This window comes from Girardinichthys multiradiatus, chromosome 6 (genome assembly GCF_021462225.1).
Source record: "Girardinichthys multiradiatus isolate DD_20200921_A chromosome 6, DD_fGirMul_XY1, whole genome shotgun sequence".
Classification (NCBI taxonomy): domain Eukaryota; kingdom Metazoa; phylum Chordata; class Actinopteri; order Cyprinodontiformes; family Goodeidae; genus Girardinichthys; species Girardinichthys multiradiatus.
Window position 1 is genome coordinate 46,619,152 of NC_061799.1, and position 21,799 is coordinate 46,640,950.

The 21,799-nt window shown below is 42.6% G+C and overlaps 1 protein-coding gene and 1 gene segment (V, D, J or C); one reads left to right on the forward strand and one right to left on the reverse strand.

The window, feature by feature from the left end:
* The first annotated feature begins 235 nt into the window (after window positions 1-235).
* LOC124869325 overlaps window positions 236-21,799 on the forward strand; it is a 57,155-nt gene continuing 35,591 nt past the window's right edge. The window contains 2 exon segments of the V gene segment in view: window positions 236-843; window positions 980-1,171. Of these exon segments, the coding sequence occupies window positions 1,126-1,171 (46 nt within the window).
* On the reverse strand, window positions 13,039-21,796 carry LOC124869310 (zinc finger protein 544-like). The gene is made up of 3 exons (XM_047367107.1): window positions 21,593-21,796; window positions 19,319-19,612; window positions 13,039-15,969 (listed from the first exon to the last, which is right to left on the reverse strand). Exons 1-3 carry the CDS (start codon window positions 21,729-21,731, stop codon window positions 14,942-14,944), a joined length of 1,461 nt encoding a protein of 486 aa, XP_047223063.1. The 5' UTR covers window positions 21,732-21,796; the 3' UTR covers window positions 13,039-14,941.

Genomic DNA, 21,799 nt, shown 5'->3' on the forward strand with positions numbered 1-21,799 from the left:
TGTATGTGTGATGGTGTATGTGTGATGATGTATGTGTGATGATGTATGTGTGATGGTGTATGTGTGATGGTGTATGTGTGATGGTGTATGTGTGATGGTGTATGTGTGATGGTGTATGTGTGATGATGTATGTGTGATATTGTATGTGTGATGGTGTATGTGTGATGGTGTATGTGTGATATTGTATGTGTGATGATGTATGTGTGATATTGTATGTGTGATGGTGTATGTGTGATGGTGTATGTGTGATGGTGTATGTGTGATGGTGTATGTGTGATAGGGTTAGGATTAGCCTAACTAGGGACAGGCACTGAAAATTAGCCTTGGCTAAAATGTCATAGTGTGTGACATGATTTCAGGAAACATACGTGTCCCTATCAAATAAACAATAAACAAATTAAATAAATAAAAAAAAACTTTGTTTAGAGAAACGTCTGGGTGGAGGAAGTTGTCACAGACAAACACATATATGCCTCAGTTCATGGTTACTGTTAAATCCAGAAACAGAAGGGACAGGAAACAGAAAGTGAACACAGAACAGGAAGGAGCTTGGTTATAAATCTCCAGTTGTTTCAGTATTAATTCCTCTAATAACCCAGATTATTGAAGGAGCTGATAATGAATAATAATAGCTGCTCATACTTTCTATAAACATAGTCCATCTTCCTCCCTCTCTCCTTCCAAAGTGTCTCTCTGAAATGACTAATCATAAAACAACCTTCAGCCCTGGGTTTACAGGCTCGATCCAACACAGTTCTGTCTCCAGGAACCAAACTACAGAGAAAAAACCCTCCAGAGTCCAGCTCAGCTTCCTTCTTCGACTGATTAATCAGAACCAGTGAGGTAGTCTTTCTTCACTACTGTCTCTGCAGAAGTTGGTCTTCAAACTGACCCCAAGTTGATGAGTCATTTTAATAATTCTCCATTTTTATTTCTCTCTATTAAAGATGATAAAAACAAAACTTCATATTTCCACCAGAAAGCAGAAGAAGCTGAGAACCTGTTAACCAGGAGGAAGAGGAACTGAGAAGTTCAGGGAGGAGCTGAGATGTTACTGAACTCTAGAAGATACTCAAACTTCCTCATTCAACACAGTTCAACACACAAACATCTACTCTGCTCAACATGGACTATTATGGACTTTCTCTGCTCATCGCCTCACTTCTAACAGGTCAGATTGAATCTAGATGTTTTAAACTAGTGATTAAAACGTTTAGACATGTTTATTTATTTCCAATATTTAGAAATAAAGTAAAAAACAGATTTATCTTCTTGTAGGGGTCAGCAGCCAACATCTCACTCCACTTGAGGATGAAGAGTTTATTTTAGCAGGAACCTCAGTTAACTTGTCCTACAATTACTCTCAGAAAGCAACCGGAGGTGATTTGTTTTTCTGGTACCGCCAGTATCCTGGAAAACCACCAGAGTTCCTGATCTCTCACTCAGGAACTGGAGCAGAAACATCTCAGCCAGTTCCTGGTTTCTCCTTTAAAGTGAGAGATGAAAACATCCAGATGGACCTGCAGATCATCTCTGCTGCAGTGACAGATTCTGCTGTGTACTACTGTGCTGTGAGGCCCACAGTGACAGGAAACACCAGAACTCTGTACAAGAACCTGCAGTACTCCACATCATCCACTAGAGGACCTCACACACTGTTAAACCACTGATTGTTGAGTCTTTGGACTGATGACAAAGACAACAGAGACATGAAGCAGTAAAGATCAGAGACAGAGCTGCTGTGGAAGCAGAAAACTCTGTGATTGGTTGAGTTGAAGTGGCCCCGCCCACTGAACTTCAGCTCCTCCAATGACATTATTTCTTCCTCCTTCTACTACAGTGGAAGAACATTGTTCATCTGCTGTGTGTGGCTTTAAGAGCTCCAGAGACATGTTGCTTTACTTCTTTTTGCTCAGCTGTAGCTATGGGACAACATCTCAGTTTCTTGTCATTCACTGGTCCAAACATGGTTCTGACCTTCTGAAAAGTTAACAGCAGGGAATAAATTCAGCAGCTGTGGTGACAGAAGGTCCTTCATGGTCCAAATAGGAAGGAACAGAGAAGAAATGATGCAGTAAATGAAAAACACTGAGGTTGAGGTTAAAAATGACATTTAATGAAATTATAAACAAGTAACATGAGTTAAATGTGTGACATTTGTAAAAATGAAATGAGTAAATATTACTAATAAAGCCAAGATGGAGGTTAAGTATTAAAAATAAGTTTATAATCATGTTTACATTTCTATGTGTTTTCGACATATTAATAACTTTACTGAGACATTTATAAATGAAGTCAGGTTTTATCCTCTAACTTCGGACCTCTAAATGGTCCAGAATAAAAAGTTCAGTTTAACTCCTGATTGACATCTGAACACATTTTGGAGAGACTTTCTTCTCTTTGAACATCTCCACCACCTTTCTCCTGCTGCTCTCCATCTAACGCTTCCCTGTTTCTGGTGTCCAGGGCCTCATGTCCTAAAGAGAGAGCAGCCTTCATACTAAAAGTTTGCAGTAGGGACGAATTCTGAAACCTGCGGCGCACAAAAATAAATCTGATGTACGAAACTGTGCGTAGACACGTCACAGCACACATAGCCTTCATACATCCTAACTTGAAGGGGATTTGACGTAGCTGCACGTGGCCCTCGGACCGCCTGGTCCCCGTCCTTAAATACATATTCAAAGTATTATAAATAACCGGAAGTCACCCATCACGTGTCCTAATAACCATGGCAACGGTGCTGTGACTGTCAAAGAACCGGTTCCTGTCGGCGGAAAAACGCTAAGAGAGACTTTGACTAGAACATGAGGGATATCTGTAGTCACAGCAAACCAACAACTACTTGAATGAATCAGCGACTCAAACCTGACTGAAAATCAAACTTTTGTCGGCTCGAACCCCCTTCACCTTAGCCTCTTCAACCTTAGCCTGGCCCAGAAGAAGGTTCCGGTGTTGTGGAAGACCTCCTGTCTTGTTCCGGTACCAAAGAAAACTCACCCATCAGTCCTCAATGACTATAGACCTGTTGCCCTGACATCTCACATCATGAAGGTCCTAGAGAGACTCCTGTTGGCCCACCTGAGTAAGCAAACAGTAAACCATCAGGACCTCCATCAGTTTGCTTATCGCTGTGGAGTTGGAGTTGAAGATGCCATCATACACCTGCTTCAACAAACCCACTGTCATCTGGACAAAGCCAGCAGCACTGTGAGGATCATGTTCTTTGATTTCTCCAGAACATTTAATACAATCCAAACTGATTTGCTTTGTCAGAAACTCCAGAAGACTCAGGTGGAGGCCTCAACAATCTCCTGGATCAAAGACTACCTGACAAACAGACCACAGTTTGTGAGACTGAAGGGTTGTGAGTCTAACCAGGTAGTCAGCAGCACAGGAGCACCACAGGGGACTGTACTCTCACCATTCCTTTTCACTCTGTACACCTCAGACTTCCAGTACAAGACAGACTCCTGTCATCTGCAGAAATACTCAGATGATTCTGCAGTTGTTGGTGGATCAGAGATGGACAAGAAGCTGAGTACAGGAAGGTGGTGGACCTCTTTGTGGCATGGTGTTGAAACAATCATCTCATTTTGAACGTGACTAAAACAAAGGAGATGATTGTAGATTTTAAGAGAAACAGGAATAAGTCAAAAACTATTTCTATCATGGGAGAAGAAGTGGAGGTGGTGGAGGAGTATAAATACCTCGGTGTTCACCTGGACAACAGACTAGAGTGGAGATGCAACTGTGAAGCCATCTACAAGAAGAAACAGAGCAGACTGTACTTCTTGAGGAAGCTTAGGTCCTTTGGTGTTTGCAGCAAGATGCTGCATATCTTCTATAAGTCTGTTGTGGAGAGTCTGATCTCTTCTACCATCATCTGCTGGGGAAGCAGCATCAGAACCAGGGACTTAAAAAAGCTCAACAAGCTGATAAAAAAGGCTGGTTCTGTTCTGGAGACTCCTCTGGAACCTCTGGAGATCATTGTGGAAAGAAGGATTCTTTATAAAATGAAGAACATTATGGAGAACCCTGAGCATCCTCTTCATGAGACTGTCCTACAACAACAGAGTGTCTTCAGTCAGAGGCTTCTTCAGATCTGCTGTAAGACGGAGCGCTACAGGAGATCCTTCCTGCCCACAGCCATCAGCATCTACAACGTCTCTTTGAAGAAACCTTCATAATATGAGCTACAACAACATTTAATTTCTCTTTGGGATTAATAAAGTATTTTTGAATTGAACTGAATCTGCTGATCCGACACCGTTTTCTTCTCAGTGAGAATGAAAGTGTCCCTCAGATGATTCTCATGCATTTCCTGCTCCTCAGCGCTCAGACCGAGGAGCATTTTCATCTACAGGTGACAGAAACAGAGGAAGTTTCACAGTTTCCATCATTTTCTGAGGTGTGTTACGTTATTGAGGCTGAATGATTCAGTTTCATCGCTCTGGTTTAAACCATAAAAGCTCATGAGGAAACATCAGGTTTGATGCTCCATGAATTTAACTGAATGGAGTCATATTTCAGTGGATTTAGGGGAGGTTTAGTTCTCTGTAGTTTTTTATTGTTGACTGAAAATGTTTGCATGGATTTCGGCACACTTTCACGAAACGTTCATTTTAGTACATGCCAAGTTCCAGCGTCAGTTCCCAGAAATGAGTCGAGGTTAAAAACAGCAGAGCTGCAGTAGAGACTAATTTCTGTGTCTGGATTAGTTTTTCTTCCTCAATAACAGACTCAGTCAGCGGTCAGTACAGCTGATAATATTTACTGTTTCTACCAGCAGCATCGGCTGAAAACTAAAAGATTCAATATGTTGCTTTCAGAAATACTCAGATTTCACTTTAATCATTTCTCTTCCATATGTTGTTGTTAACCAACATTAATACTAAATGATAACGTTGTAAAAGTGGATTCTACAATCTAAAAATCAAAAATACTCCCATAACTAATTCAAAGGTCTTTTTTACCCTCAGTCTACCAGGAAGTCTCCTCCCAGGTTAAAGTTCACAGGACGACACTTTCGGTCAGAATAATCCCAGTTAATGCCTCCGAGTAGATTATATGCTAGTTTTATGATTTACCAGAGCAAAGTCCACAGTGACACTCTGCCAAGTCTCTGGTGTCCAGCTTCTGCAGGGACAGTCTGCTGCAGCTGCTACAGACGGACTGGAGGCCCGTCCAACATCTGAGTTAAAGCTGTAAACTCAGACGGGTTTACTGAGGACGAGAGCCTCAGTCATTTCTCTGGACCTCTTTGAACTGAGAGCAGATGTTTCAGCTGGACCTCTTGTGTTCTGTGGTGTTTCAGCAAGGCTCATGTCTCTGTTTGTGAGGCAGACATTGAACAATAACTGATGTTACGATGCATCTTGTTCCAAACTAAAAGTGTTTCAGAAAGCTGATGTCTGCCTCTCTGAGGGCGCATTTACACTGCTGGTCCGGTGGCAGGGGCCGGTCCATAGATTAGGAAAAGCGAGTAAATCCACGCCTTCAGTTGGCCCGGTTCGTTATCACACAGACATCTGTTAGACTGGACCAACAAAGTCATGCAGTTGCAAAGGAAGAAGAAGGTTCATCTAATATGGATTTCTGTTGCTATTTTGGTGTTCAAATGTAGTCCTGAGAGCAGTTCTTTGGTCCATTTCAGGGTTTGGGTTGGGTTCAAACCGACTTGATCCGCTCTAGAAACCGGACCCTGGCACGGCACAAAGCGTTTCATGCACAGCTCTGGATGTACAGAAAATGTGTGGCAACCATGCAAAACCTTTTCATTAATGTATCAAACTACAGTGAACTAACTCTCACCTGAATCCACTGAAATATGACTCCATCCAGTTTATTTCACGAAGCATCAAACCTGATGTTTCAACTTTGATGATTCTTCGGTTAGCTCAGTTGCTCAGTAGATGTTAGATCAGTAGCCTGATCTAACATCCATAACACTGAAGAAGCGAGCTCCTACTAACTTAGGAGTAATGTGATCAAGTGTAGGCAGTAGGTAGTGTGGGCGTTTCATTACCTTGTTCAAGTCTTTAGGGTCCAGGCATATTCTCAGTTTACCTGTGCGCGGTTTTTCAGCCGCAACCATGGAGTTGACTTAGTCTGTTGGTTCAGTGACTTTTTGAATAATCTGTTGCTTTTCCGTACTCTGCAGCTCTTTTTTGAGGCGATCCCGCATGGCAAAACGAACCCGCCTGGGTGGATGTACCACTGGAATTGCATTGAGTCAATATGAATTCTGCATTCATCAGGAAACAGTCCAATCCCTGTGGAAACATCTGCAAACTCATCCATAATATGCATCTCAGGATAGTTATTCACAGAGAGAACCAGTTAAATTAAGCCAAAATCAAGACACGACCTTAAACCTAATTCTAGTGGAGCACATATGTCAACAATGTGCATTTTCAGCATTAATTGAGTATTCTTATGTTGGCATTTTATGTTGCACTTGGCCTTCAGAACAAGCTGTTCTCCATATCCATAAAGCGGGTGATTTGCAGACTGTAATGCATATATTAAGTTCAGTGCTTCGAACAGACGTATGGGAATGACATTAGCTGAGGCTCCAGTGTCCAACTTAAAGTGGACTGAGGCCATGTTTGGGCCTCAGTCCTGGATGTCTGCATAAGCATGCTCGCTCTCTTTAATGCCATCATTAGGTAAAACTGTGTCAATGAATAAATCTTCAGAATCTGAGTTGTTGGTCTGCTCTTGAGTACACAGCTCCTGCATGGCTGGAACGACAAACCTTTGCAAAATGGTTCCACTTATGACACACATTACATTGCTTCCCTTTTGCAGGACAATTTTCTCTTCTCCCTAGGGTGTTATTTCCACAATAACTGCCTGTTTTAAGACATTCCATGCTTGTATCTGACTTAGTTATGTGGCTAGAATATTTGTTTGTTTTATCCTGGCATGCACACCCTGCTCCTCTGTGCCACCACTGTTGCAAGCTCTTAGTTGCGTTGTGCCATTTCATGAGACGTGGCAATGTCTCTAGCTTTGTCCAAGGTTAAGTCAGATCCCACATGAAGCAATTTTTCTCTCACCCTTGGTGACTGGATGCCAAAAACAATACGGTCTCTTATCATCGCTTCATTATTGGTATAAGTGCAGTCTTTTGCAATCAGCCTCATGTCTGTCACAAACTGCTCAAAACACTTTGCACTTTGGAACTTATAACGTGTAAAAATATAATTAGTTCTGGGAGAAACATATGCCTCAAAGCATTCATAATAGGTTCTGAATACCTTCCGCTCGTCGTCTGCAAGCGTCCATGTGTTAAAAATGTCTCTTCCTTTTTCTCAGACACAGAGGAGAAAGTAGCTGCATTTCTCATCCTCTTGTTTCTTTTTAAACCGGTCCAGAGAACATCAGCTCCACATGTAGCTTGAACTTGCACCACACCTCCGGGAAGTTGCTGGCGTCCCAATTCATAATAGGCAAAGGTACTCCTGCGACGTCCATTTCCACATCTACCTTGTTCCACGACTTTTACTCCTGACACCATGTAATGTTCTATGGCGCGGGAAAAAGGATGATGCCGGAGATAGCCAATTCCAAATATGTCAGTATTTTATTTGGTCAGATGATCCACAAGGAACTGACATACACAATTCGTCTCTGGTGGAAGAACATCTCCATTCAGTATTTATGTTGTATGACAACCAATGAAAATGATACACAGATGTTTAGCACTGCCACGTAATCACATCCATTATACAACAAGAGACACACCCATTGAGAAGCCAACTCTGGTAATTGGCAGCTCCATAGTCAGAAACGTGGCACTAGAGACACCAGCGACCATAGTCAAATGTCTGCCAGGGGCCAGAACGGGCGACATCAAATCATACCTGAAACTGCTGAACGCCAATGTTAGAAAATTGGAGAGAAAATGGCGCTCTACACACCTAGAGGATTCCTACTTAATCTGGAAAAATAGCCTACTGTTGTATAAAAAGACACTTCACCAAGCTAGAACAGCTTATTTCTCATCATTAATAGAAGAGAACAAGAATAATCCTAGGTTTCTCTTTAGTACAGTTGCTAAACTTACACAGAGTCATAGCTCTGTTGAGCCATCCATTCCCTTAGCTCTTAGCAGTCATGACTTTATGGGATTCTTCTTAAATAAAATTGATCCTATTAAAAATAAAATCTTTGACGTACTCCTGAAGATGATTACTTCATCCTCAGCAAGTGAGACAACATTGGAGGTTCTGCTTCTAAAGAGGAGACAGAAGTCTTTGAAAAAGAAACTGCTTAGTCAATCACTTAACCTGGATGGCATTAAATTGACCTCTGGTAATAAAGTAAAAACCCTTGGTGTTAACTTTGACTAGGACATGTCATTTAAATCCCATATTAAACAGTTTTCTAGGATTTCCTTCTTTCACCTCCAGAACATTGCCAAAATTAGAAATATCCTGTCCAGGAGTGACGCTGAAAAACTAGTCCATGCATTTGTTACTTCAAGGCTGGACTATTGTAATTCTTTACTATCAGGATGTCCACAAAATGCAGTTAAAAGCCTTCAGCTGATTCAAAATGCTGCAGCAAGAGTTCTGATGAAAATTAAAAAGAGAGATCATATTTCTCCTATTTTAGCTTCCCTTCATTGACTCCCTGTTAAATCCAGAATATAATTTAAAATTCTCCTCCTCACATATAAAGCCCTTCATAATAAATGGCCTGTACTTTCATAGCGAGTTATAAAGTCCTCAGAGACCAAAGCGTTTTACAATACAGTCAGTCATCCACGCTCTCACTGAGTGGTGAGCTGCAACGCAGCTACAGCTGCCCTGAGGCAGACTGACAGAAGTGAGGCTGCCATACAATCAGCGCCACCGGACCCTCTGACCACCATCAGCTTACAAGGAGAGGTGGAGTGTCTTGCCCAAGGACAAAACGACTGAAACAGAGTTAGTGGGGTTTCGAACTGGCAACTCACCAGTTACTGGTAAACCTCTGGGAAGGATCCTCATTTTTCGTTAAAAGTTGGTGAAACGCAGCCACAGCTTTAATGTTTAGAAAGTAACTTGTTAAATTTGTTTTTCACAAATAAGTTTGGTTTTACAGGACTTTAAACACAATATGATGCTTAGGGGTACTTCAGGCATATCCAAATCTACACGTAAAATGCTTCAGGAAACACGTGCTTTTCTCCCCAACCCCTCATGTTTGGTACCAGTGGAAACTAGAGAATCCCACCTTTGCACGTCTTCGTAAGACACTATCCGGTCACGTAATTCCCGTGCATAACCGAGGTTAGCTACGCACATAGTTTGCTTGTTGATTCGTGTTTTTTTCCATGAATTTTTAACATTATAATGTCGCAGAAGAGTAAAACGAAAAATTTGGAAGCATTGAAAACACTTTTGCAGGGCAGTGAGCTCGAAGTAGAAGATTCTTCAGACAGCAGTGAGGATTTTGAACGGTTCAGTAGTTGGTCTTACTTTAGTGTTACGTTTCATTCCCAGTAACTTTGCATTACATGTCAGCTATTTCAACAATGTGTTGCCGTTTTTTACGTTTGTACTTACTGCTGTTTGGAGTATTTGTGTTCTTATTTGTGATGGATTCAACCGGTTACATTAGCAACCCCCCCTTAAGAACAAAAGGACTTCAAGGCCTGTTATATAGCTGTTATATCATTGACACATTATCAATACCACTCTACCGTTATAGAATTACATCATTATTTTTTTGTGTACAGTAGAAAATAATTGATCTGTATTTTTACAGCCAGGAGGAGACAGGGCCTTCTGGCACTAAAGGACCCAGCCTCCACTACCTGGGTTGAGGCTTTATCCTCTTCTTCAAGGTGAGAAGTCTATTCTGTAGACTCATTACAGTGTTACCATTGTGTTCATGAGCTTATTATATGTCAGTGTCAACACTGGTTCCACTTGGAATTTTTTTTTTATGTCTTACCTTTGTACAGGTACCAAACATTTGGATTTAGACTTTACAACTGTGGAGCTATACTTGATTTATTTCAGTTATGTCATTTCAGGCAGGAATTGCTCTAAAATCCCTGAGGGCTTAACAGATAAAAGGGAGTTTTTCCTCTCCACTGTCGCTACATGCATGCTCAGTATGAGGGATTGCTGCAAAGTCAACGCCAGTGACTGTCCACTGTCTCTACATGCTCATCCAGGAGGAGTGAATGCTGCAAGTCACTGACTGGATGCAATCTGCTGGGTTTCCTTAGATAGAAAAACTTTTTAACCAGTTTGAATAAATAACTGAATCTTACTGATAGTTAGAATAATTGGAATGAATGAACCTGACTTGAAATCTGGATGATTGGACTGAATTTTGACTTTGTAATGTACCTTGAGATGACATTCAGTTTATTTATATAGCGTGAACTGGTGCTTTATGAATAAACTAAACTGGACTCCCCCCACTGGTGATGACCCACAGACTGGCTGATGACCTCAACAGCTTCTTCTGCAGATTTAAAAACCCGCCATTCATATCCCATTTCCACACAAAAGCTCTGTCTGCATCACCCACCAACATCCTCCCCTTTCCCCTAAACTACAGTCTGCAGTAAAGATCACTGAGAAAGTTGTAAAAAGGCTCTTACAGCATCAGAAGACCAGGAGAGCTCCCCCTACTGCCTGAAAACCTACACTATCAAACTGACTCCCATCTTCACTCAGATTTTTAACAGGTGTTTAGAGCTGGGGGTTTCCCATGAGCTTCAAACACTCCACCATCATCCTGGTCAAGAAACACATCATCAGGATTAAATGACTACAGGCCTGTCGCCCTGACATCTGTGGTCATGAAATCCTTCAAGCGTCTGGTGTTGAAGCATCTGAAGGACATCACAGGCCCCCTGCTGGACCTCCTGCAGGTTGCTTACCAGGAAAACAGGTCGGCAGATGATGCTGTCAACTTGGGACTACTCTTCATCCTGCAACACCTCAACAGTCCAGGGACGTACGCCAGGATCCTGTTTGTGGACTTCAGCTCCACCTTCAACACCATCATACCAGACATCCTCCACCAGAAGCTCACCCAGCTCAACGTCCCAGCCTCCACCTGTCAGTGGATCAACAGCTTCCTGAAGAACCAGCAGCAGCAGGTGAGACTGGGGAGCATCTTCTCCCGCACAAGAAGCATCAGCACCGGCGCCCCCCAGGGGTGTGTTCTCTCCCCACTCCTCTTCTCCCTCTACACTAATGACTGGACCTCAGTGAACCCGTCTGTGAAACTCCTGAAGTTTGTAGATGACACGACTGTTATTGGACCGATCCAGGACAAGGATGAGTCTGCATGCAGACAGGAGGTGGATCAGCTGGTACACTGGTGTGGTCAGAACCACCTGAAGCTTAACCCACTCTGGACTGGAGATCAGGTCTGCAGAGAGGATCATCAAGGCTGACCTTCCCTCCATCTAGCACTTGTACAGGTCTAGGGTCAGGAAAATGGCAGCTAGCATTTTCTGAGATCCCACACATCCTGGACACAAAGTGTTTAGATTTTTACCTTGAGGTCGGCGCCACAGAGTTTCTTCTCCTAGGCTGTCTCTATGATGGACACAATGAAAACCTCACAGTCTGAGAAGTCAGCTACTCTGTGGGGAAACTAAAGCACATTTGGACAAAAATCTACCTTTTTTTCTATGTATAAAAATTGGCTGCACACATACATACATACTTCTCCTTTATCCTTATTTTTATTTCCTCTATGTCTTCATCACAAGATGGACTCTGGAGCAAGCAACAATTACAGACTCACAACAGTTGATTTAAAAGATGGAAAGGAGAGGGGGAATCAGGAACTCTGGTGGGGGTCGGTTCAGGCACTCAGGATGAACTGTAAGTGGTTATTGTTCTGAATGGTTGAAGATGTGAAATCTTGCAGACAGAAGTGTATAATCAGACTTCTGCCAGAGGAGGAGAATTTTCATGGAGAGGTGAACATCCACACAAAGACTGGTGATGACAGGTGGAAATGTTTGGTTGTTTGCAGGTGATGAAACCTGGACATTCAGAGGAGCAAGTGGTAAATGGCAGAGCAAAGGAGGAGATGATTTGCAAAACAATGTTTTCAGATGATGCTCACTCTGATGTGGACTCTATAGCTTAAGGGCATGTTGCTTTATTAAACGTACCACTTCTGTGGTTTCTAAAAAACATCTCCTCTTATGTCGCCCTCTGTGTGTCTGTAAAGGCCAAGTGTTATAATGAAAGTGATTCCCTTCTTCAAACAGATGGTAGGAATGTAGGAAGTTAAACTCCTAAAAACCACCAGTACCACAGTGACGGACCAGGACCCTCGTGTCCTAAAGAGAGCGCAGCTTTCATACTAAACGTTGGCCGTAGGGAGAAATTCTGAAACCTGTGGCGTACAAAATAATTCAGATGTAGAAAGCGTGCGTAGACACGTCACCGCACACGTAGCCTTCATACATCCACTCTGAGGTGAACTGGGCTCAGCTGTACGTGGTTCTGGAACAGCCCGGTCCCCGCCCATAAATACCCATAAATAACCAGGAGTCTCCCACCACGTGTCCAAATAACCATGGCAACGGTGCTGTGACAGTCAAAGAACGAAACCGGTTCCTTTCGGTGGAGAAACACTAAGAGAAACTTTGACTAGACCATGAGGGATGTTTGTGAATTACAGCAAACCAACAACTTCTTGAATAAATCAGTGACTCAAACCTGAATGAAAATAAAACGCTTGTCGGCCCGAACCCGTTTAGTTCTATAATGTCTGCATTAAATCCAAACGGCGCCATCTAGCTGCTGCACTGAGATTAATCATAGCTCAATGCTGATCATTATTATGAGGTGAATATGTCTCCTTTCTTTCTATGAGGAAGACTTTCACCACACACTCTATGTGAAGAACTTTAAACCATTAAAACCATTCAGGACGTCCCACCAATAATGACCTAGAAACCTCCATCACCCAGGAGCCTGATGGAGGTTTGGTCCCAACACAACTATTAGAGTTACAATAATTCTAATTATTATTATAGTAGAAAGGAATCATGGGTAGAGGAGGCCATTGTTGTATTAGTGAGACACATCAGTGCATCACTAATAGGTTGAACATTTATTGAATGAAGATACTTTCTATTCATTAAAACATATTGACTTCCAGATGGGGCCCCTATAGCAGTATGGGTCCAGTCCATAGATCTGATTACATTCAGAAATCAGCTCCTTGCTGCCAATGAGAGCCTGAGTTTAGGGGAACTTTCTATATCTGAGCAACATCAGGATGAGGCCGACCCATATGGCTGGCATGGCCCGGTTCATGGATGACTGCACCGCATGAACGTCTCCTGGAAGGTCCGCTTTGGAGAATGTGGTTTTGGTACCTTTGGGGCTGCAGGCATCACCATGCAACCTGCAAGTAGGTTGGAAATATTTATGTGAAATATGAATAAAAAAATCTGTTGACCGATGTTAGCTGATGATGTTTGGAGGACCAATAATCGTTAAATCACAATCGACACAACTCAGAACCTCAGAACTGTAAGGATGTCCCATGCAGGTCAGACCTTCCATCCACTCCTCACAACCATAATTAATAAATCTAAACTTTAAAGATTTGAATCGTTTAATTCCAGGCTGAAGAACTGGCTGCAAGGTCGAGTTTATTCTGGACTTTCTCTGATCCGGGATCAGAACTATGCCTGCAGGGTCAAATCTGTCCATACACTCCTACCCCGCTGGGAGCTTCAGCCTGGCTCATATTTCACCGCTCTTCATGGTTCATTTAGTAACGTTGATTAAAACGGGTTGGATTCCTGCACAGGTCAACAGACTGGTGCCTTTCCAGAAGTTTCATGTTAGAAATAACTTCATCCACGGTTCTGCTGATACACCCAACTGTGTCTAGGTTTCAACCATCTGAACCAAACCGCTCCCCTCAGATGAAAGGAAGTTGGTCAGGATGTTAGGAACAACACAGGAACCAGTAGTTTAACGTCACCATGGAGTGAGATGGTGCAGAGCAAGAAAGAAGCTCCAGCTCCAAGAACAGAACCTTTAAGCTGGACTGAAATCTGCAGCTGTCCACATGGACAAACCAAGGGTCTTCTGGAGGAAGGTTTGATGGTTAGATGTGGGTGGAGAGATGAAGAAAGAGGACCAACTCAAAATTCTTCAACTTCCTTTCAGATCAGCAGTGAGATGGTTGTGATGGTGGAGACTTGGATGCAGATGGATGTTGGGGATCAGTTCTTAGCCCATTTTAATCTTCTCTGGACCTGCTGGTGCCACTGCTCTGCAAGCAACATGCAGCTCCATCTCCCATTAATTTCAGGTTATCCAGGTGATCTGCAGAAGATGTCTGACTGCAGTAATGAATACATGGTGACCAACATCTCAAATCAGAGTTAGAGGTCTACACAAAGTAATACATTTTATTTTAAGTTTGAAGAACAAATAATGATGGTCCGCTTAGATATCACCTCAGAGTTCTGAGTCTGTCGTTCACCTTATTTCCTGCTCTCTTCTGGCACTTTAAGTTTGGTAGCATCACAGCAGCTGTCTGTCTGTGAAGCTGAGTACCGGTCGGTCTTCAGGGTCCAGTTCTGAAATGGTACTGTTCACTTTAATAACATGCTGAGGGCCTGGTACCTGTCTCACTGAGAATAGGAACTTTTGACCAGTGCCTAGGTTCTCCACAGGAACATGGCTTTTCTCCAGCAGGAGTCCTCAAAGTTCTGCATGAAATGTTTCTCTAGACCAGGGTGCCTAAGTTCAGTCCTCCATCCAGCAGCATCCCTTCTCCAACAAACCCGGATCAAATGGCAGAACTCCCTCATCAGTGTTCAGTCCCTCATCTCTGAAGAGGCCTGGTAAGGAACCATTCATCTGATCCAGAGATCAGGACTAGACTCACTGGGTTCCTGCTTTCATGGAGACCAGTCTTCTGACAGACATGTTTAAGCAGAACATGGCTTGTCACCAGTATGCTGAGTCCTAATGTGACCCAGCAGACCAGTCCTCTGGCTGAAGCTCTTCCCACATGTTATGCATAGAAACGGTTTGTCGCCTGAATGAGTTCTCACATGTCGCCACAAACTTCCTCCCTGAGTGAAACTTTTTCCACATTCCCTGCAGGAAAATGGCTTTTCTCCAGTGTGGGTCCTCATGTGGGACAAATATCGACAGTTAAATCGAAATCTTTTCCCACAGGTGTTGCAGGAATACAGACTCTCTGCTGGTGGACTCCTTTGGTCCCAGTTTGCTGCTGACATATTGGATGAAGGTGTCCCACAGGGTCTGCTCTCATTAAGGTGGCTAAGCTCTCGTGATGCTGATGAAGAAGACAGTTCTCCTCCATGTGGACCTGCAGAGGAAGCTTTCTCAGCTATGGAAGTTCTGTGATGACTCATCAGTGACGATGCTCTAATGAAGGCATCACTCAGACTCTCTGACCCAAAAGAACCTTCTGCATGTTTTCTTTTCTTTCTCTGAAAAGTCTTCATGAACTTCACCTCATATCTTTGAGGTGGTTCTGATTCTACATGTTTGCTTCCATCTTGATCTTGAATCTTTATAGCAGCAGAGGTTTCAGAGTGGACCCGCTCAGTGTTTGGTTCCGGCTCACTCTGGTCACTTTCATCATCAGTAGGAGGCACCGTAAAGTCCGGATTTGTTACCATCTGCTCTTCCTCCTTACAGATACACAGGAGGGGAGGATCTGATTCCTCCTGGTTCTGTTTCATCTTTGGAGGTACAAGCTCCTCATGGTTTTGTTTTAACAGTGGAAGTTCTGGTTTCTCTTGGGTCTGTGGTTGTTCTTGCTCTTCTTGGTTCCGTTTGCTCTTAGTAGGTTCTGGTTCTTCGGGGTTATCTTTGATATGTGTAGGTTGTTGTTCCTGCTGGTCCAGATTCCAGTTTCTGTCCTGGTTCCAGAGCTGTCGGTCAGTCAGAACCTCCTCCTCATCAACGTGTTGCTGTGGTGGTTCTGTGGGAACAAGTGAAAACATGACTGTGATTACAAGGACTAATCTAGGTTCCACATATGGTTCTGATGTTCAGACCCAGTCTGCAGTAGTTTGTTCTATTCATCTGATTATAAGATGTAATACAGTATCTGGCTTTGCCTGGAACTGGACTGTTAGGGTCTGAAAACTTTTGTATTGTTTATGACTCATGTTCCTTTCCCTCCTTCATGCCACAGGAAGGGAGATGGAGACAGGAGTGAGTTATGCTTTTATCAGCAGCATCTAAGGGCTGCTCAACCAAGTCCCCGCTCTCCTTCTCTGTTTAAAATCAAGACACATGAACCCTAACCTTTCTGACCCCACACACACACACACACACACACACCCTGAATGTTTGTTGAACTGTGTGTGAACCAGCATGTATAAATAAAGAGAGAGGGGTGCCAACACTTTGTAGATTTGCACTGCAGAGTGTGAGCTACCCTTGAAGCAAGTAAAACTGATTCTGTGTCGTTCCTCTGAGTTGACTAATTAATACGTAACATGGACCCAGTGTTCAGCTTTGACTCAGACCGGGTCCAGTGTGCTGCAGGCATCTATACTTCTCGCTGATGTTGCTGCAGTATTGTAATAATATCCACAGGGGGCAGTATGCTAGATAACCAGTGGAAATGTCATAAAAGAGAGAAGAAGCGCTTAAAATATAAACGCTGTTAATGCATACTGTCCTGTCACCATTCCCATCTCAGACTTCACCTACAACTAGGACAGCTGTCATCTCCAGAGGTTCTCTCATGACTCAGCCATTGTGGGCTGTGGGTCTGAGGGAAACAAGCTAGAGTACCGGTCCGTCAACATGGACTTTGTTGACTAGTGTGAGCACAATCACCTGTGCTTGAACACCAGTAAGACGAAGGAGATGGTGATCGACTGCAGGAGAAGGACACCACCTCACTCACCAGTGAACATCCAGGGTGGAGGACATTGAGTCAGTTTTAAGTACCTGGGTGTTCAGTAGAGGGTGACGACCCGGGAGTGGATTTTCTCTCCTGTCCCGTCCCGCTCCCATTCAGAACGACTCCCACTCCTGTGACTCTCCCTGTTTTAGTTTTCTTCATTTAGTCTTTTGATAATTTGTTTCTTTGAAGGACCAGTTAGGTCCCTGTTTTTAGCTGTAGTAAAGGCCAGTTAAAGTAAAAAGAATAATAATGAAGAAATAATAAAATATTAAACAAGGAAACAGACCATGCCTATCTTAGCTGAATAAACAAAATGTACATAGTTGTATTTTACTCATTTATTAAGTGATTGTTTCCTTTGAACAATTACATTACTTTTATGTTTCAAGTTGCTGAAATGAAAGAAAAATGCACCTAGTAAGAGAACTGTACTTGTTGAACAAAAGTATAAAAAGACAAAACCTTCATAATTTAGAAACTGTACCTCAATGGTTCACAGCCCTGGTCCTCAGGGACCTCTTCTCTGCAAGTTTTAGATGTTTGTCTGCTCCAGAACACCTGATTTAAATTCTGACATGACCTCCTATACAGGCATCAAGAATGGAGGGTCAAACTGGACAAAATTAATACAATAAAATCATCATTAAATAAATAAATGTTGTGAATGTCCCATAAGTGAAGTAAATGTAACATGAAAGAAATGTAACATTAAATGTACCATTAAATTAAAGGTACCATTTATTTATTTAATACATCATTAGAAACAATAAATGTACCATTATATCATGAAATGGACTATTATGCAATTAAATGTGCCACTGAATAATTAAGTATAATTTTAAAGACGACATGATGTAATTAGTGGTACACTTAATATTTAATGATGTATTAAATAAATTGTACATTTAATGGTACATTCAATTTTTTTCTATTTCACAACATATTTATTTAATATCTTCCCTTGATGAAACCTTTCCCCTCTACTGTGGCAAAGGCTCTTAAATCTTTAGTGTAGCAGTTTTGTTGGTCAGATGAGACTTGATACATGATGGTACTTTTGGTTTGATGAATGAAGAGATGCAGGACTGATTTAATCCAGAATCTGTCTTACAAGTGTCCCTTAATCTCTGGTGAACTTGATTACAACTAAACACGTTTTACAAGCCTAGGAATGTAGACTTTTTCTGACTCTGTGGAAGCCTCTGCCATCCTCTATGCTGCCGTCTGCTAGGTCCCAGGAAGCAGAGAGCGGGACAGGAAGAGACTGAACAAGCTGGTTAGGAGGACCAGCTCTGTCCTGGGCGGCCCACTTGGCCCCGTGGAGGTGGTGGGTGAGAGGAGGATGTTAGCCAAACTCACATCCATCATGAACATAACCTCTCACCCACTGCACCTATATATAGAGGAGCTGAGCAGCTCCTTCAGTGAGACATCTTCAGTGCAGGTAGGATTGCTACCACAGGTCCTTCATCCCACCGCTGTTCAATTCTGCTGTATAATAACTCTGCAACAACCTCTGTATTGATAAATACCTGCAATCATTGCCACTTTAGCACAATCTCCTCTGATTGCACATTTTTTAAATATCTTTCAGCACCCTACTGGTGTTTTACTAAGAGCTGCTGCAACAAGTTCATTTTTCCATTAGGAGATCAATAAAGTCCATCTTATCTTGTCTTTACAATCTAACTTTGTAACTCGCGTTTCTCTTACCAATTTTTGTTTGTTGTTCTTTTCTGTTCCTCCTTTCCTTCTGTTCACGAAGAAGTGATTTATTTGTGCGTGAAAAGTTTGAACCTTTAACTTCGTTCATGCTGAATGGAGAGCGACATGCGCGGTCAGCGTCACTGTTGGCAAACGCAACCTCGCACCCTGTTCAACCTAGCTTAACAGACCATGATGGGCGGGGTCAGGATGGTCAGCATTGTAATGTAGGCGGAGCTACCAAAGAGGTGGAGGAGGTGAGGCCACTGCCCCAGCTTGCAGGTATGGTGGGGGTGGTCAACAAGATTGGGATTAAACTGGGAGATTCTCTGTAGTGACCAAGGTTTCATCCTGGCTTAGATCAAGGCTAAACATTTGTTCTGTTTTAGGGCATTTCCACCGAAGCGGTACCAGGTCCTAACCGACTAACAGAACTTTTAGAGTCAGGTTTATTAAAACCACTTGGAGATAATAAAGGCCCAACAGCATTAAAGATCTGAGTTCCTGGAGTGAGTGGAAAATAATCAGTTGTTAAACTGTGATGGTGGTTTCCAGGAAGATCTGAGACAGTCAGGTTCTGTTGTTCTGGTGCTGATCCAACATTTTATTCTTCAAAGTCTGAAGATTAATATGTTGGCCCAGACACACTGCAAGTTGAATCAAGTTTGGAAACATTGAAATTAACAAGGAACCACGGGCTTCTCACCTGTTTTGTGTAATTTTATCACTGGTTTCCAGCTTGTTTCTGGCAGCTGGTGCTGATGGTCCATCTCTTCTCCAAACTGGACCATGCTGATTTCAGAATGTCCAACTATTTGTTGAATCTGTGGCATCATTAAGGTCTCTTCCTGCTTCAGTGGCAGCTGCTCCTCATTCTGACCCATGCACAGTTCCTCCTGCAGAAGTTCTGCTTCCTCCTGGTCAAAACTGTGGTTCCTCTCCTTGTTCCAGAGTTGCTGGTCATTCAGAACCTCTTCCTCAGAAACCTTTTGTTGGAGTCCTGGATGGACAAAGGCACCAAGATAAAGGTAAACAGATCTTCTCTTATTAAATCAGCCCAACACCAGAATATGAACCCGTTCCAGCTTTAGCTAGGATCGGGTCCAGTTTCTGGACAGGAGATAAGAACTGGGCTTATCAGGTTATACAACCAAACCTCGATATGAAGTTAGCTTGAACTTTTAGAGGTGTGATCATTGAAGCTTTTTGCCCCTTCTCCACCAGTCCCTCCTCAACCATTATTATTTTTAGTACCTGCTTGCTTGTGGTTCTAACAGCACCGACCCTGCTGAAAGCGTGATGTCAGAAGACTGTTGGTCACTGATTGGTTAGGGGGCGGAGTCACTAGTTACAGCATAATATAATAATTAATATCTTCACCCATTAAATCATTTTACGACCACTATAGCAGGCTAGCATTAGGTAGCATTAGCATAACCTCACACCCCCTGTAGCTGGTTCCGATCCAAGGTTTCCCTCTCTCTCCAATACAGTACTCCTTCTCTGGATCTGACCACAGCTACAGACCCAGCAGCAGGTCCTGCATCGTTGTTGTGTTCCTGTCTCTACTGATGACATCACGCTAACGCCTTGCTACGTTGATCCCGCCCACATTGAGATGGCACTCAATTGTAATGAAGAACGACCCAAACCCTGTAGAACCGACCCGACCCGAGTAGGTACTAATAAAAGACGGGCATTAATGTTAAAGCAAAAGCTGAGGATGGAGATCGGGTCAGAATCGGGCTCATAGAAGCCAGCACAACACCTGAAAAAAGGACTATTTCATCACCTTTGTTGTTCTAACATCCTTAGAGGTCAAACCTCAGCTGGATCCTTTTAAATCACCACATGTTTTATAAAGACAGTTTGAGATGTTCTTAGACCACCTTAGGTTCCATCTTAGAACCAAAATACTAGAGAAAGACTTCCACTAATGACAGAAAACATTCATTCACTCATCTTCTGTACCGACTGGATGGATGGGTGAAAAATGGACCTGGAAAATAAGCTTTAAAGTGACAATTTTAACTGTTCCAATAACTGAACATCTCAGTGCAGAATAATTCTGTCCAGGTCTGACCCGTCTAACTACTGCAGAACCCCATCTAAGCTAGTCTTAGCCCAAAAACCTTAGAACCAGGACTAATGAAAGTTATACTAAGTTACATTTTAAACCTTTTTAACAGCAGAATTAATTATATTTATAACATGAATTATAAGAAAAGGAGTCAGTTAACAGCTTGATGTTTATCAAGTTAAATAATATGCGAGTCCAGTGCTTTAAAACCTGGGACACCTCAGTCCAACGTCCTTCTACAGGAAGTTCATGATGGTCACACTTCCTGTCTCTTCGTTAAATAGAAGCAAATCATGGATAAACGTTCACTGTGTTAGAAACACTGACAGAAGAAGCAGTTCATGAACACATTTAGGACATAGCTGGATGTAAAATGGCCTTTAAAAAATGTTTGTGAAACTGGGTTCTAAGAACCCAGTTAAGACCACAGTAGACCCGTCTAAGATGGTCTCTGGCCAAACTAAAGATGCTAAATTTAAATATATAAACATATATGATGATTTTAAATAATCCACCTCAAGTTTCACCATGTAACGTGTTTTAGGTTTTCTTTACCCAGAGCAGGTCAAAGTTCATATAGTCTTAACTCAAAGCTTCAGTGTTAAAGCACGTTCTGTAAAGCCTCTGGTTCCGATCCAAACTGTGTCTCATAGTCTACAGCTGAAACAGAATCTTAATCCAGAGCTTCAGTGTAATACGAGTATGAATTTCTCTGCTCTGATTGGTTGATGAGGAGGCTTCAGACTGATCTTAGAGGTTTCTCCGATCTTCTGCTAGCTCCATCTGAGCTCCCATCTTCTATCCGTCCGCCGGTCTGTCAGAAAACTAACTGCTGCTTCTCCACCAGCTTCCTCTGGGAGCCTCAAGCTAACTGATCGGTATCCTTTAGGGGTTCCGTACCTGTTAGCTCCTGGTTTATTTGGGTTCTCCAGCTGATCTCCAGCAGTCTAAGAGTCTTCTCCACCTCTGTGAAGATGTCTTCAGCAGCAGTAGTTAGCCTCTCTCTGATAAACTCTCTCAGAACCACAACTGAACACATTGTTGCTGAAATATGCCGCCAAGACCCGACAGAACAACCGTCAGCAGCTGCTAGCTGCTGCTAACTGC

What these genes read in the sequence shown, in the direction of transcription:
- LOC124869310 (XM_047367107.1), bottom strand. Translation starts at nt 21,731, where the DNA reads ATGTGTTCAGTTGTGGTTCTGAGAGAGTTTATCAGAGAGAGGCTAACT. An exon ending in AATAAACCAGGAGCTAACAG is followed by an intron (nt 19,613 to 21,592) that starts GTACGGAACCCC and finishes TTGTCCATCCAG; the next exon opens with GACTCCAACAAAAGGTTTCT. An exon ending in GATAAAATTACACAAAACAG is followed by an intron (nt 15,970 to 19,318) that starts GTGAGAAGCCCG and finishes TTGTTCCCACAG; the next exon opens with AACCACCACAGCAACACGTT.